Source organism: Gossypium hirsutum, chromosome A08 (genome assembly GCF_007990345.1).
Source record: "Gossypium hirsutum isolate 1008001.06 chromosome A08, Gossypium_hirsutum_v2.1, whole genome shotgun sequence".
NCBI lineage: Eukaryota > Viridiplantae > Streptophyta > Magnoliopsida > Malvales > Malvaceae > Gossypium > Gossypium hirsutum.
Window position 1 is genome coordinate 11333329 of NC_053431.1, and position 17906 is coordinate 11351234.

Sequence of the window (17906 nt, forward strand, 5' to 3'; positions counted from 1 at the left end):
CATGTAAAATGGGAGGTTTGTCATGCAAATCCTCCTATTTTGCACTCCTATTTATTTAGTCACTTCAATTTAGCCTATAGCATTTTCAAACATTTTCACATAGGTCTTATTTCATAATTTCACCCCCTTTTTCTTATGGAACAAAAATTAACTAAAATTGCTGGGTTCTATCTTAAGCTTGGGCCTTCTAAAGGCCCACTAACATAATTAAACCTATGCCAACATTCACAGAATTCCCGAAAATTGGGGCGTTACAACTCTACCCTCCTTAAAGAAATTTCGTCCTCGAAATTTACCTGATCCAACTATTGAGGGTATTGTTGACGCATGGTCTTTTCTGATTCCCAAGTAGCTTCTTCCCTTCCATGATTACGCCAAAGTACTTTCACTAACGGGACAGATTTCCTTCTGAGAACCTTAACATCTCAAGCCAATATTTGCACAGGCTCCTCCTCAAAGGTTAAATCAGTCTGAACTTCAATTTCTGCAACTGGCACGACATGAGCAGGACCAGAACGATAACGCCTTAACATGGAGACGTGAAAAACATCGTGAATCCTGTCTAACTCTGGAGGCAATTCCAATTGATAAGCCACTGGGCCTACTTGCTTCAAAACCCGATAAGGCCCAATGAACTGCGGACTCAACTTGCCATTCTTACCGAACCTTAATATCTTATTCCAAAGAGAAACCTTTAAGAAGACCATATCACCTACTGAGTACTCAATCTCCTTACGCTTCAAATCTGCATACGACTTTTGCCTATCAGATGCTTCTTTTAACCGGTCCCTAATTATTCTGACCTTATCCTCAATATCAGCTACCAACTCTGGTCCAAGAATTTGTCGCTTTCCTAGTTCAGTCCAACAACTAGGTGTACGACACCTTCGTCCATACAGTGTTTCATACGGTGCCATTCGAATACTCACCTGATAACTGTTATTGTACGAAAATTCTACCAACGGCAAGTAATCCTCCCAACTACCTCGAAAGTCAATCCCGCATCCCCTCAACATGTCCTCCAGAATCTGAATAACCCTTTCCGATTGACCATCAGTCTGGGGATGGAAAGCCGTACTAAAATTCAATCGCGTCCCCAACGCCTCATGCAATATTTGCCAAAATCGAGATGTAAATCTGGGATCCCGATCAGAAATAATTGAAACTGAGACTCCATGAAGTCGCACAATCTCCGCCACATACAACTTGGCTAACTTTTGAAGTGAAAAGTCAGTACGAACAGGTATGAAATGGGCCGATTTGGTCAACCTATCCACAATCACCCACACCTAGTCTTTCTTTGATGGTGTCAAGGGCAGCCCACTCACAAAGTCCATAGTTACCCTCTCCCACTTCCAAAGTGGTATCTTCACTGACTGTAATAGTCCAGAGGGTAATTGATGCTCAGCTTTCACTTGTTGGCATGTCAGACATTTCCCTACAAACTCCGTTACTTTTCGTTTAAGTCCAGGCCACCAGTACAATTCTCGTAAGTCGTGATACAACTTGTTACCTCCAGGGTGCATGGCACAAAGTCCTCCATGAGCTTCCTTCAATATTGTCTGCCTCAAATCAGAGTCCTTCGGAACACAAATTCTTCCTTGGAAACACAGAACTCCTTCGCCATTTAACCCAAACTCAGAAGTTTCCCCTTCCTTAACTTGTTGGAAACGAGTGACCAAAGACTCATCGTTCAACTACTTTTCCTTAATCTGATCAACCCAAGTTGGCCTCACTTGCAACTCAGCCAACAAACTTCTATCATCATACAGACTCAGACGAGCAAACATTGCTCTCAGATCAGGTACAGTTCTACGACTCAGAGCATCGACTACCACATTAGCCTTGTCTGGTGATACTCGATCGAATAGTCATAATCCTTAAGCAACTCAATCTATCTCCTTTGCCTAAGGTTCAGCTCCTTTTGAGTCAACAAATACTTAAGACCCTTGTGGTCTGTGTATATAATACACCTCTCCCCGTACAAGTAATGTCTCCAAATCTTAAGTGCAAATATCACTGCCGCCAACTCCAAATCATGAGTAAGATAGTTCCCTTCGTGAGGTTTAAGTTGTCGTGATGCATATGCAACCACCTTACCCTTCTGCATTAACACGCAGCCCAAGCCTACATGTGATGCGTCACTGTACACAGTAAAATCCTTCCCTGACTCTGGCTGAATTAACACAGGTGCTTCAGTCAGAACTTTCTTCAACTTCTCAAAAGCTTCCTACTGCTTCTTAGTCCATACAAACGGTACTCCTTTCCTTATGAGTTTTGTCAGGGGTGCTGCCATCACAGAAAAACCTTCCACAAACCTTCTGTAGTATCCTGCCAACCCTAGGAAACTTTGAATTTTCGACACCATCCTAGGTGGCTTCCACTCCAAAATTGCTTCAATCTTTCGAGGGTCCGCCTTAATCCCTTCGGCAGAGACCACATGTCCTAAGAAGGTTACCTCCCTCAACCAAAATTCACACTTGCTGAACTTCGCAAAGAGTTCCTTCTCCCTTAACACTCGCAGCACTATACGGAGATGCTCATCATGTTTCGCTTCAGTTTCAGAATATACCAGGATATCGTCAATAAAGACGACTACGAACTGATCTAAAAATGGTTGGAACACACGATTCATCAGATCCATAAACGCTGCAGGAGCGTTCATCAGTCCAAATGGCATAACCAGAAACTCGTAATGACCATACCGAGTCCTGAATGTTGTCTTATGGATATCTGCCTCATTGACCCTTAACTGATGATATCCAGATCGAAGGTCGATCTTGGAAAATACAGAAGCTCCTCTAAGCTGGTCGAACAGATCGTCAATCCATGGCAGTGGGTATTTTTTTTTATCGTCAGTTTGTTTAACTGGTGGTAATCGATGCACATGCACATTGTCCCGTCCTTTTTCTTCACAAATAGCACCGGTGCTCCTCATGGAGACACGCTTGGCCTAATGAAGCCTCTATCCAATAACTCTTGAATTTGAGCCTTTAACTCCACTAACTCCTTCGGTACCATCCTATACGGTGCAATGGACACAGGTGCCGTTCCAGGCAACAAATCTATTCCAAATTCAACTTCTCGGTTCGGAGGCAATCTTGGAAGCTCCTCCGGAAAAACATCTTGGAACTCTTTTACGGTCCTAACCTTATCCACTGTCAGTCCCTTCTCTTTTGACTGACTTACAAATGCCAAATAGACCTCACAACCTTTCCGAATCCACTTTTCGGCTCTTAATACCGACACCACATTGGACAAATAATCCCTTCACTCACCTATCACCATAACCTCCTTATCCTTTGTGGTCCTTAACACCATTCGTTTAGCAGCACAATCCAAAGTCGTTTTATGCTTAACAAGCCAGTCCATTCCCAAAATGAGATCAAACTCTCCGAATGGTAACTCCATCAGATCTCTAGGGAAAATCTTACCTTGAGTTTCCAAGGGTACATCCCTATACAATTTGTCTACCCTGACCGAGTGACCCAAAGGACTTAGTACAGATACCCCACTCACAATCTCCTCAGAGCAGTCCAAGTTGTCCATAATTTGTTCTGTGGCCTCCAATCAATATTCTGCCACATTCGAAGCGATACCAGACACGCCCCTAAATATCTCCGCTCTGTTAGCTCGAAGTCGTTCAGAAATAGATCCCCGAACTCCATTACCCGTACTTGCCCCGGCAACCCTTTCTAGAACACGAAGCATTGCCTGTGACAGGGCATCATCCCTGGCACCGCGGTCATGAGACTCTACCTCTGTTGCCGGTGGTACCGGTGCATCTACCGCCGGTATATGTCTCGAAGACAGATCTCACTCGAGCACTTCCTCGGCTTCGTCCACGGCCTCTTGTACTCATATCGTATTATCTTGATTACGAATTTTTATGCATCAATTAATATTCCAGTGTTTATTACAGATGTTTTATGAATCAGATAGTAGTTCAGAGTTTGTTTTTGCAGAATCGAAGTCTAGCTACAGTTTTAGTCTCTTATCAGATTTTTCCTATGGTTTCAGTATCATCCTATCTAGAGTATCCTAGCAGGATTTCAGTACAGACAGATAAGTCAGAAAAATATTCAGAAAAGTTTAGAGTAATACTTATAGGCTTGGACTGGAGATTCGGAATGCCACATTTTAAAGATCTAAATTTTGAAAATCACGTTTTTCGCAAAAAAAAATTGTTTTTGAAAATCTTTGTTTCTTGTAAACCAATTCCACAGCCGAGTTGTTACAACCTAGGCTCTGATACCACTAAATGTAGCACCCCAAACCCGGCCCAGACGTTATGACCGGATCCGACATGCCACATCGAAGCGTTCAAAACATTTTATTTTGTTGATCCAGAAAAACTTACTTAGTGTTTTAAAAGATAATTTCATTATAGGTTAAAGTGAATGGAAGCTGTGCACCAGGTAGGAATCCGGAAAAGAGGTGGTGAGTTCATCGGACTGCTTAAGTACCAAGCTCCCTTCGGATCCAATCCTAGACATGCATACCGCCATTGCCACACCTTAACGTCATGGATATTTCTAGGAAACTGATTTGATTAAGTCATTTTTAGGAAAAGTGATTAATCTTGTAAAATACTTTCATTGCGGAAGCTTTGCTTGTTGTCGTATTATTTTGAAATCAATTGTTGTTTTTGAAAACGCGCTCTAAAGCTATCCAATTTCAACAGTTAAATATAAGTAATACCTATCTTAGTAATACATATTAAAACCATCAAAAATAATTAAGCGGCCTTATTACATTTAAAAACCCAAACCTCAAAGTAAATAATAGGATATCCAGTTCACCAGAAGAAAACCAAACTTTCAGAACGGGTGGCCACTCCGAATTATCTCACAGCTCCAAGCCCACTATGGTTGGGGATAAAAGGGGTGAGTTTGGGAAAACTCAGTGTGTAAGGAAAACCCATTCAAAGTCCATTCAAAGCCCAAGTCAGCTCAAGCCTATTGGGCCTAAGCCCATTCAGTTAACAGTGGTACTGGACCAGAGCCATTTTCAGGTTACAATAAACTGGGCCTTAGCCCCTTATTCAGATAACAATATGGCCCATAGGCCCATTTTAAAATACATGCAACATCAATAGCATATGGATGCCCATTTGGGGAGACTACTCAACCCACCAACCACTACATTCCACCCGTACCAGCCATACACTCCATGTGGGGATAGCTCAACCCACCCAGCCCAACACTCCACAGTTGCAGCCTTGCTGCTCAGTTAACAGTAAATTGAGGCAAAGCCTCCAGTACGTGGACAAGCCACTTTCAGTACTTCCTCCGTCAATATCCCAATCCCATGCATCAGATAATAACAACATGGCATGCAGTAAATAACAACAGTCAAACATGCATTTAGGTCAATTTAACCCTAGGGGTATTTCGGTAATTTACCTACTAGGGGTAAAACTGTAAATTTTCCACTTTTAAAGGTATTTCAGTAATTTATCTATTTTAGGGTTTTTCATGCATATTCTTACTTTTCACGTACTAACAGAATCACGTACTGAGGGTTCTTACCGAATTGGGCTCGTTGGCCCATCATTCCAATTTTGGCCCATTAAGCCTAAAAATATCGAGGGCACAGAAACCATGCACTTTGCAGTCCAAATTTTGCAATTTACCAAAAACATTAATCGATTTACCTCACGAGCATTCGCACACTCGCAAATCTACAAAATACCAGTTTTCGGCATTTCGGCTTTTTGACTTTTGCCAATCCAGACTAAGAAAGAGGGTGTTAGTTACACACCTGTTTGCGACGATATGCTGACGAGATCCACACACGAACCGCCTACAATTGGATTACTAACACGTTAATCTAACTATTCAAATACAAACTACGTATTAACCCCTTACAATATTCGGCCAACCACACCTACAGATCATAGTAAGCTTATAAGAAATCAATAAGCAACTCATTAACAAATTTTGTCAATGTTTACCACATAATCATAATTTCACTGCAAGCTGTCTTCCTGAGCAACAGTCACTAAATCATTTATAACTGGAGCTACGAAACTCCAAATCAAGTGCCGTTAATTTTACCTGAAAATAGACTTATATATGTTCTATCCATAAAATTTTCAGAATTTTTGGTTTATCCAATCAATACCAGATTTTTCTCAAAGTTTCGCATGTTTCACTGTTTGACTAATCTGACCACTCTTCATTACGAATCAAATTTCTCATTATACAGAATTCAAAATATGTTCTCGTTTATTTCATTTGAAACTAGGCTCATTAAGCTTTAATTACATAATTTATTCAGCTTCTAATTCATCTCTCACAATTTATAGTGATTTTCCAAAATCACGTTACTGCTATTGTCCCAAGCAGATTTATTACCAAATCACTCTTTCACACATACCTTGCATGCATGTTATTTAAACATGTATATCACCAATCAATCATCACATATCTATGATTTTACTTAAGTATAATCTCCATTTCATCATTTTAAAGCACAACATGTTAGCCGATTTTTCCCTTTAGAATCTAAGGCACATGCATGCTCATTTGTTTGGCTCAACTTCACCTATCTTCTATTTTTCATCAAAAGAACATGAAACAATAACCATTTCCTTCATTTTAATTCATGACTAAATGCTCACAACACAACTAAAAACCAAAATATGCTTTAAGAGTTAAGGTAAAATCAAGAAGAACTCATGAACATCAAGATAGAAGCAAACTACCATAAAGTTACCTTCAATTTTCTTCCCCAAGTGACCGAACATTCAAGAGCTTTCTCCTCTCCTTTCTCTTCTCTAACTTTAGGCTATGATGAACAAAGATGGACAAAAATTTGTTCTTTTCACCCCTTTTTCTTTTAATAAAATTTCATATTTCATCCATTTAATTCTTTAATACAAAGACATGAAATTCCCATCATGGAACATTTACCTAAACCATTATCATGGAACATTTACCTAACCCATTATCATGGAATATTTACCTAATCCATTATCATGGAATATTTACCTAACCCATTATCAATTTGTATCAATTTGTACCATAAATTATGGATATCAAGTGCTCATATTGTCTATAACAACATGATGGCTGGCCACTTCATGTAAAATGGGAGGTTTGTCATGCAAATCCTCCTATTTTGCACTCCTATTTATCTGGTCACTTCAATTTAGCCTATAGAATTTTCAAACATTTTCACATAGGTCTTATTTCATAATTTCGCCCCCTTTTTCTTATGGAACAAAAATTAACTAAAATTGCTGGGTTCTATCTTAAGCTTGGGCCTTCTAAAGGCCCACTAACATAATTAAACCTATGCCAACATTCACAGAATTCCCGAAAATTGGGGCGTTACATATACAATCACTTTTAAAAAGTAAAATGAATCGAGTTGAGCTAGGGTTGAAAATAATTAACCTCAAACCCATCCAATTGAAGCCGGTCACACTATTTAACCTATAAACATCTCTATTCACTAATAGTAGACAAATTTATATACTCAATGTATTAAATATAGGAGACTGATCTATTTACATCAGTGTAAAATTAAAGTACATTTACACCCTTTGTATCTTTTTATATGATTAATATTTTAACAATCTAACCTCATTTATATTGATCATGTATGTCAAATTTGATGTAAATTAAAAATTTCTTACTATTTATTTTGTACAAAAGTATTTTCAACTTTTCAATAAATATTAATATGTAGTATTTTAGATCTATCTGATAGAAATATCGAATCAGCTTGAAAATTTACATGCATGACAAAGAAAATTATATCAATAAATTCAACGATTGAATCGTTAAAATATTAATTATACAAATATATACAAAAACATGTAATAACTTTACACTGATATAAATAAATTCTTCCCCATTAAATATAAGGTACACTATACCAGAGGTCACCCTAAAATAACATTATTCCTATTTTGATCATTCTATTTTTTTTTTTGTTAATTCAATCACTATCATAAAAAACAGTCCAAAATATTCACTCAATCGTTAAACTCTTAATAGATTGATGACTAGACTTACAATAAAAAGGAAAAATTATTCTTTTAATCCCTTTAAAAATTAAAAAAAATAATCCCTTAAATCTCTATCAAAAACTCATATTAAAACCTAATATTTACATCCAAGTCTCTTACATTCTTTATCCTACTTCAAGTACCGAAAAGAACTTCCTTAATCCTTTTTAAAATCCCACTAGAGTACAGCAAACACTGCAACGACGTCATTCCAGTGTCGTTGGTGAAGCCTACTACATTTTTTCTAGCCCCATCATTGTTTCTAACAACCTCGACTCTAAAGTCGAGTATTTCAGCGGCTAAAGAGAAACAGTTTAAGTGATGGAAAACTTATTGTATTTCTTCATATCTTGCTGTGAACACCAACTAGAGTTTATATACAGCTAATCCATAACTACCACTAACTACTACTAACTACTACCAATCTTTCACAATTGTTTTGAGCCTTATTATGCCCCCAACTTCTTACTTCTGCTGCCTGATCACGTTTCGCAACAACCTTGAGACACGACCTGAACTTTGTAAACAAAGGAGTGGATAGAGGCTTGTTAAACACATCCGTCATTTGTTCAAGTGCAGGAACATGCCTTACTGTTAACTTTCCAGCAGCAATCTTTTCTCTGACAAAGAAGAGATCTAACTCAACATGCTTGAACTTCAAATGTAGTACTGGATTAGCTGAAACAGCCACAGCACCTGAATTATCACACCATACTTCAGCTTTACGGGAAGGAAGAACATGCAACTCAGATAGAAGTGACTCGCGCCAGACCACCTCAAAGACAGTATGAGCAAGACCTCGATATTCAGCTTCCGCAGTTGAACGATAGACCACATTTTGTTTCTTGGATCCCCAGGCTACAGGGTTTCCACCAAGAAAAATACAGAACCCTGTAGTAGATCTTATATCATCCACATCTGTACCCCAATTGGAATCCGAGTATCCTACCAAATCCAGACTGTCGGCTTTACTGAAATGAAGGCTATAATCCACAGTGTTATATAGATACCTAAGGATTCATTTTACAGCTTTAAAATGTTAATCTAGAGGCTTATGCATGAACTGGCATACTCTATTAACAGCAAACGCAATGTCGGGCCTGGTAATAACCACATACTGGAAGGCACCTATAATGCTCCTGTAGTCAGACTCATTATCCACAACGCTTCCAACGTGTCGAGACAAGGTGGTAGAAGTAACTATGGGTGTAGGTGAGCATTTGGCTTGATCCATCTTAGCCTTTTTTAACAGAGCACAAACATACTTTTGCTGGCTTAAAAACAGCCTCTCAGTTGTAGGAAGCACATCAATGCCAAGGAAGTAAGAGAGGGCCCCAAATCTTTCAAGGAAAACTTTGCATCAAGAGTTGTAACAAACTCATCAATGCTGCGTTGGTGATTGTCGATGACAATAAGATCATTAAAATACACGAGAACATACAAGCAAACATTCGCAGAGTTTTGAATAAACAACGAACCATCGGACTTAGCCAGCATAAAGTGAAACATAAGCAAAAACTCTTTCAAATTTGAAAACTAGGCCCAAAAAGCCTACTTAAGACCGTATAGAGCCTTCTTTAGCTTGCACACTAGTGGTTGATCCCCATGTTGTTGTTCAAAACCAAGAGGTTGAATCATGTGGATTTCTTCAGAAAGATATCCATTAAGAAATGCATTATTAATGTCAAGTTGCCTTAGTGGCCAGCCAAGCTTTACTGCCAATGTGAGAACAACCCGAATGGTTGTTGGTTTGACAACGGGACTGAAAGTCTCATGGAAGTCAACTCCAGCTTCTTAAAGATACCATTTGTATTGAACTACGGTGCCATCCGTATGCCTTTTAAGCTTGAACACCCATTTGCATCCCACAGCCTTCTTGTTAGCTGGTAAGGGAACTAGATCCCAAGTCTGATTTCTAAGCAAGGCATCAAACTCTTGCTGAGCTGCTAGGGCCCATTCCTTACAAAATAAGGCTTCTTCAATTGTAGATGGTTCAAAAGCTCCTAACTCAGCTGAAAAAACTCATGGTTTAAAAATACCACTCTTGGATCTGGTCTGCATAGGATGAGTATTGACAGGAGGTACAGGCAGTGGTTCAAAAATTAGAATACTGCTGGACACCGCTTGAGAGGCAACTGGAGAAGCCATAGTAGGAGACCCATTGCTACGAGCAACTGGAGAAGCCATAGTAGGAGACCCATTATTGCGAACTGTATCATTGGACAACATGACAGTAGCTGGCCTAGTTTGTAAGCCAGTACATTCAGCAGAAGCAGACCCAGGAGAAGAAACAAGACCAGATACTATTGGTACCCGAGACTGTTGATGCAAAAAATGAGAAGAAGAAGTCAAAGAAACATGACCACCAGATGAAGTAGTAGTAGCCGCAAAAGGAAAACAGGTTTCATCAAACACCACATGTCAAGACACAATCAGCTTTCCAGTGTCATCCAGACACTTGTACCCTTTGTGAATAGGGCTATAGTCAAGAAACACACAAGGTTTAGAACAAAACTGCATCTTGTGAGTGTTGAATGGCCTAAGATAAGGAAAGCACCTACAACAAAAAACTTTTAAGTGTATATACTTAGGAGAAGAATGATACAGCATCTCAAAAGGAGATTTTCCATTGAGAACAGGTGTAGGAAGCCTGTTAATAAGGTAAACAACAGTGACAAAAGCATGAGTCTAAAACCGCATGGAAACACCAGCTTGAACCAACAAAGTCAGACCAACATCAACTATATGTCTATGCTTTCGTTCCACTAAGCCGTTTTGTTCTGAAGTGTGAGGACAGTAGAATCGGTGATGGATTCCTAGCTGAGCAAGAGCCTTGGGAAAAGATCTAAATTCGCCACCCCAATCAAACTGGAATGTCTTAATAGAACAGCCAAATTGAGCAGTAACAAACTTTTGTAAGTGAAAAAATTTCTCAAGAGCCTCAGATTTGTGTCTGATGAGATACAACCAGGTATAGCGAGTGTATGCATCGACAAATGAGACATAATAAGAAGAACCCTCAGATGATTCATAAGTTGGCCCCCAAAGATCAGATACTATAAGTTCAAAAGGAGTCGAATACTTGGTAGTAGAAGGAGAAAAAGAAAGCTTATGAAATTTGCCAAGTTGGCATGCTGAACATAGTGAAGGCAACTTGCAGTTGGTAGAAACAATGTTATTCTTATGAAGAACTTGCATAACAGTTTTATTACAAGGGTGGCCAAGTCTCTTGTGCCACAAATCAGAAATACTATCTCTAGAAACAGCTGACCCTAGATGAGCAGCATGAGTAGTAGCTGAAGAAAAACCAGCCCCGAGTTGCTTGGAGTCCGATAAATCGAATTGATATAGACCATTATGCATGCGGCCTGTCAACAATATGCTCCCTATTTTGATATCCTTCACAAAACAATGTAGAGGATGAAACTCAAAATAGACCTGATTATCATTGGCAAACTTTGCAACATACATTAAGTTTTTGCAAATACAAGGAATATGCAATATTGAGTTTAGATGAAAAACCCTACTGGCAGTTGTGAAAGTACTCAAGCCAGTATGATCCACGGACATTGGCACACCATTTCCCATAAAAATTTTATTAGTACCTGTGTATGGTGTTGCTTCCTGCAAGGTGGTTAGATCATTTGTAACATAATGAGACGTACCTGAGTCAGGGTACCAAACTTTTTGCAGTTGAATAAAATTGACCTTGGTTGGAAACTGCATTAGCTTGAACAGAAGAACCTTGCATCTTACCATAATGAGAGCAACACCGCAATCCATCACAAGAGCCTGACACTGACCCTTGAAACTGATGACAGTGCACCTGTATTAGTTGATCAGAAACTCCTTCAAAGGTTTCATCAAATCGGTAATAGCACTTATGAACTGTATAACCAATCCGTCCACACAACTGACATTGAGACTAATTTTTAGAAAACCGTTTACCGCGACCTCTAGCCCGAGAAAATCGACTACGCCTCCAAGAAGATGACCCAAACATTCTATCAAACTGACGAGAGTTACTATCCGTAGAAGCTTGTTGTTGGGCGAGATTGACTTGAAGAGACAAACTAGAAGCCAAGTCTGACTGACGATTCTCATAGTCAAAGAGCATTTCAACAAGAAGATCAAGAGAGACATTCATCGCAGAAGCCACAACGCAAATGGACTCATACTCCACCGGTAGACCAACAAGAACAATACTTACCTGTTCTTGCTCAGAAATCCCATTTCCAGTGGCCAAGAGAGTGTTACACAGGCTTTGAACCTTAGCCAAATATTCTTTAACTGTTAAAGAGCCTTTCTTTTGAGAGTAAAGAGAATGTCTGAAGGTAGAAACTACCAAAGTAGACTTAGAAGCAAAACGACGCAAAACAGTACTCCATACCTTACAACTCGTCTAGGCACCACTGAGATGAACTAAAATATCATCACAAATGGTAGATAAAAGCCACGAAGCGAGCAGCTTGTCTTGCTGCTTGTGAAACAAGAACTCGGGATTAGAAGTAAGAACACCATTGTTGTCCATAATATTTTGCGGAGGAATTACAACAATGCCAAGAACAAACTCATGCAAACCATATCCTTCAAGAATGAGCATAACCTGTTGTTTCCACAAAAGAAAATTACGATCATTAAGTTTGACAGTATCATGCTTAGGGAATTGTTGAACCTTGCGCAAGAAGCCAGGACCAGGATCAGGAGACGAGCCATCTGCTGGAGCAGCCATATTAAACGACTTACGATTCTCATCATCATTGCCGGAAACAGCTTCAGTTGCCATGAAAAAAAAATTCTATGGCTGTGATACCATAAAGAGAAATAGTTTAAGTGATGGAAAACTTATTGTATTTCTTCATATCTTGCTGTGAACACCAATTAGAGTTTATATACAGCTAATCCATAACTACCACTAACTACCACTAACTGCTACCAATCTGTCATAACTGTTTTGAGCCTTATTATTGGCGAAGACTCCTTTGCATTTTCCAACAAAACCTGCGTTTTCCCTTTATCCATACACTTAATTTGCTCAAAGAACATGAAACTACGACCAAATTTAATATCTTTAGTAAAAAAAAACCTACAGTTAATTTTACAAGGATTTCGTACGTAATCCAATATAAATCTAATTTTACATTGAACAATCACTTAATAAAATCCCCCATTTGCTTTATTAACGTCGCTGCAATGTTAGGTATACTGTAGTGGGATCTTAGAAGGGATTAAGGGGTTGTTTTCGAGGCTTAATGAGTGCTAAGAAGAAGGGAATTGGATACAGATATTGAGTTTAAATATATGTACTTTTATAGAGATTTAAGAAGTTAACTTAAAATTTTTGTTATTTTTAAAATATTAAAAATTAAATTTTTTTATATCCAACCAATAATTCGTTAAGAATTTAAGGACTGAATAAATATTTTGGTCAATTTTTCTAACCATAATCACTAAATTAATGAAAAATTTTAGAGTGACGTTAACCGTACCCTCCATTAAAAGGACCTAATATAGAAAATTTGTTGTAAACAAAAATAAGCTGCCACCAGTGGCATCAATAGCAGCAGTCCAACAGAGAAGGAGCGATCTTGCGATCATCAATCCCAAGGCTAGAAGCTATGGTCGTTCGCCATGCTTGCCTCATCACCCAACTTTTTTATTTGACTCTGATCCCTCTGCTTTTAACGCCAGGAATTTAGACTGTATTGGTTTAACATAGGTGATTTTCGTTTTCTTGATTGAAATTTCTGAAAATAACTTTAAAAGAATAAAAATATGTAAAAATTAAAAAAATACTTTAAAATGGGTTTTATTGTTTTTTAATTAAAAATGGATTATAAAATTAAAAGAATTCGAATAGAAGAGTTTTTAACTAATTCAATCATATATAAATGTAAAAATATTGTAATTTATTGAAGGAACGTAGGCATTGAATGACATGCATGAAACCTAAAAGTGGTAAAAACAAGAAATATATATGGTATGGAATTTTGTAAAGAGTAAAATGTTAACTATAATTAAAAAAAATGGTCACACATCATTATATGGCTGTCATGAAAAGGAAAGGACATTAAGGTACCAATGCATATGTTTTGCATGTGATGGCAATACCATCCAAGCTAAATATAAACTATTTCATGATACCATTCAAAACATTAATTTATATTTATTTAAATACGGTTATCAATTTTGGATTAAAAAGAAAGACATTAATTTAAACAAAATGCAAGAAAACTACTTTTGTTTTCTTTTTTTTGGAAATAATAACTCAAATTTTCCTTTTTTTGCTAAACATAGAGAAGGGCATTTTTGGCATTATCATTTGACCTTTTTTTAATTTTTTATTTTTTTTGCCTTCGACAATCAATCACCCCATGTTTCCGAGGCAGGCTCATCGAATCCAGAACCTTGGGGTTTCAACAGCGAGTGGTCTCTCTCAAACTGCTGCAACTCCACTCCCCCGGCGTAGGTTAGAACCTCCCTCATGTTCATGCTAACGTTAGCGTTCCCATTGCCACTCCCATGATGCTGATGTTGGTCTCCGGTCAAACCTAGGAAGTCCCTCGTGAAGTGGTTGCTACTCTTCTGCCATGCCGCCGCCATGTTTCCACCTCCGAAACCCAACATATCCGAAGAGACATAACTCGCCATGTTGCTGTTATTATTGTTGTTATTGTTGTTTATCTTCGTAGAAGTTACACCAACGGTGGCAGCTTTTTGGAGGAGTGCGGTGGCCGACATGGCAACATTAGAGGAAGTGTTATTGCCGACAGGGAGGAGGTTCTGGTAGGGTGAGGTGATGCAGGCCTTTGGAGGTGGCGGCGTCTGTTCTTGGAACAATGGCACGAAATGCTGAGACTGGGGCTTGATATGAAGTGGGTTATTATTAGGGTTAGGGTTACAGGTTTGAGTAGGTTCCAGCCATGGCTGGAAAGAGATATGAGTTTGGAATGGGAAAAGAGAAGATGGGTCGCAGTTGGATTGGGATGGAAAATAATGAAGAGACGGACGCGGATTGGCGGCGGAGAAGGCGGCAGCGGCGGCGGAGGGAAGGTTGTTGGCTGAGAATCTTGCACTTTCTTCAGCCAATGCATCGCAAAACGCTCTGTGGGTTATGAAGCTATCCTTCCTGGAGGTTTTCACAAAGAAATAAAATAAAATAAAACCCTAGGATCGTGCATGCGCATTGTCGGGTCAAATGTAAGAGATGCATGTTAAATGATGTTGTATGCAATATGCATGCAAAGATGGCTCAAATTTTCATGAATTTGGGTAAATTATGATGGATAGTGTTTTTATATATTTTGAAACTAGAGCTTCATGCATGTTAACAAAGATATGCAATCAAAACATGAATCTAATTGATGGATATGGAAGAAAGAGAGAAAAGAAAAAATCAGCTCCCAGATTTTTTTCGCAGATTTTCATCAGTTATCTCTGCGAGTTAATAATAGCATGCTAACATGAACCTTTTTTTTTTGTTTTTTAACCATGAAATCCAAAAGAGCAATAATGAAAACTTGTTTTGCTTTTTTATTGGATATCATCATTGTTTTTGAGACAGCAGTCCCACTCCATTACAATGTACAAAAAGGGTAAAAAAAATTCTGGGTATTAAGAATATAGAAGAAAGCAAAATAAAAAATCGATCAACCAAGCTTAAATAATTATAGCTAAACTAGAGATTATGACACTGTGCCTTGTCCTTTTTACTTTTGTTCAGATTTCAGAGGTATTTGCTTAATTGCTTTCAGTTTTCTCTAGCAATTTAAGTCACCATATAATACAGATACAGACACTTTGTATTAATGGTGTCCACTATGGACGACACCAAACATATCACTACATTTAAAGTTCCAGATATATTCCCTATATGCATAGCTTTACCAGTTACTATTCTTGTGTAAAAACAACAACAAAAAATGGATCTTAAAAGACCAAACAAAAAAAGCATCACACTTTCATCACTAAAATTACCAATAAGACTTCAATGAAACAAAGTGATGAACATCTCAACGCTGTTTCTTAAAAAGGAGAGAAAAAGAAAGGAAATAAATAAATACCTTGAGAAAAGGGTTCCACAATCACATCTGTATTCTCTGGTTCCACAAATCTTAGAATGAGCTTTCCAATCGGATTGAACAGCATAGATCTTTGAGCATTTCTCACACTTCCATTTCTTCTCTCCATGTTTCCTGCAAAAGTGTTTCTTGATCCCAGTAAGGTCACCTAATGCCCTTGAAGGATGGTGGTGGACACATCTAGGCTCAGGGCAAACATAGACTTTCTTTTTCATCTCTTTGCTCCTTTGTTTCAGTTTCCATGGAAGGTTATGGCCTCTTCTATGGAGCTGAAGGTTTTGATCCCTTTGGAAACCTTTGTTACAGACCTCACATACAAACCTGTTGGTGGACAATAGTGTCTTTGGTGATAAAGCAATCACTTCAGAATCTGGGTCTGTAAAAAACACCCTTTAATTAATTAATCAAAGAGAACAAGTTTTAAGAGATGTTGGCAAAAAAGGGCTTACCTGGGTTCCCTGGGAGGTTTCTCTTCTTCTTAACCACTTTCTGTAGTGGCGACTGGTGAGGGGAAATGGTTGAAACAATGGAATTTAAGCTACCTAAGTCTTGAACCCTTGTAATAGAAGAAACACTAGCTTCCTCAGACAAAGATGTAGAATTGGATATAGCCGCAGGGAACATATCTGGGAATTAAGAAAACTCCAAGAAAGAAGAACAAGTCTCTCTCCCTTGTTTGATGTCTTGTTTTTTTAACTTGCTTATTAACTGCTGCTGCAGTTGAAGAGTGACCACTTTACACCTCTGAAAGAAACAACAAGAAAAAAGGTAGCCTAGAAATAGAGAATCCCCTTACCCCAACCCTGGACACAAAAACTAAACACAGCTTTATGAACAAACAGGTAGTGGCAGTGACATGTAGATATACAGAAAGGGCTTATCATTCATTTGGTGCCAAAAGCCAAATCTCGTGAAGAAGATGATGATAATGATGATGTTGGGTTATTCTCCAAGTCGCTATCTCACCATGGATTGCTTGTCTGAAACAACTCTGCACCTCAATCAGCTATGCTTTATATAAATATATAAAACCTTCAACAGCTGAGAAACCAAAACATGAGTGAAATTAAGACAATAAGATTGTTTTTTGTTAACTCTCTCCTTTCTATATAAAGTTTTTCAGTGATAGATTTTGAGAAAGGGAGAGAGAAAGAATAGCAGTGAAAGTTTCAGTAGCAGGGAGGTGTGTAGATGATAGAGTACACACACAAGGCGGTTAAATTTAAGAGCCCTATAAAAATAATATTTCAGCTGAGAAAAGAAAAGGTTAAGAAACCCCAAGAACAAAAAGCTGAGAATTCTAGAAAAAGGAAGAGAGAAGGGGCAACTCAGTGTGCAAGCAATGACTAGGAAATATCCCTAACCCCAATTTCTTTAGGTAAAAAAATATATTTCTTTTTTGCTTAATTATTGTTTTAGTTAATAATTTATTTATTTACCTTTGATGTTGGTACTTTCTGTCTTTTCTTTTGTTCCTGCTGTAAAAGACCCAAACCTTAAAAAAGAGATTCATTTGTGTAGCGACATAAAAATTGGTTTCGGGGTCGCTAATTGCGGTGATCTAATGAAAAAGTTTGGAAACTGAAGTTCGATTTTGAAATAAAAGGGAGAGTCGCCACCGATCCTTTTTATAGGTGTGATCGGACACCTTATAAATTTATTTTTGAAATGAAAAGAAATGAATTTAAGTCCACGTTAAAATCCAGAGAAAAAATAGGGTTCGGGAGTCAGTTACGCGCGAGGAAGGTATTAGCACCCTCGCGACGCCCAAAATTGGTATCTCATAAACACGTGTTGTCTTGATT

At 38.2% G+C, this 17906-nt stretch overlaps 1 protein-coding gene across 1 annotated transcript; it reads right to left on the reverse strand.

Moving 5' to 3' along the window:
• Positions 1-14179: 14179 nt before the first annotated feature.
• LOC107950952 (protein indeterminate-domain 12) lies at positions 14180-17462 on the reverse strand. Its single transcript, XM_016885847.2, has 3 exons — positions 16551-17462; positions 16084-16477; positions 14180-15149 (listed from the first exon to the last, which is right to left on the reverse strand). Exons 1-3 carry the CDS (start codon positions 16723-16725, stop codon positions 14384-14386), a joined length of 1335 nt encoding a protein of 444 aa, XP_016741336.1. The 5' UTR covers positions 16726-17462; the 3' UTR covers positions 14180-14383.
• Between the last annotated feature and the right edge of the window lie 444 nt (positions 17463-17906).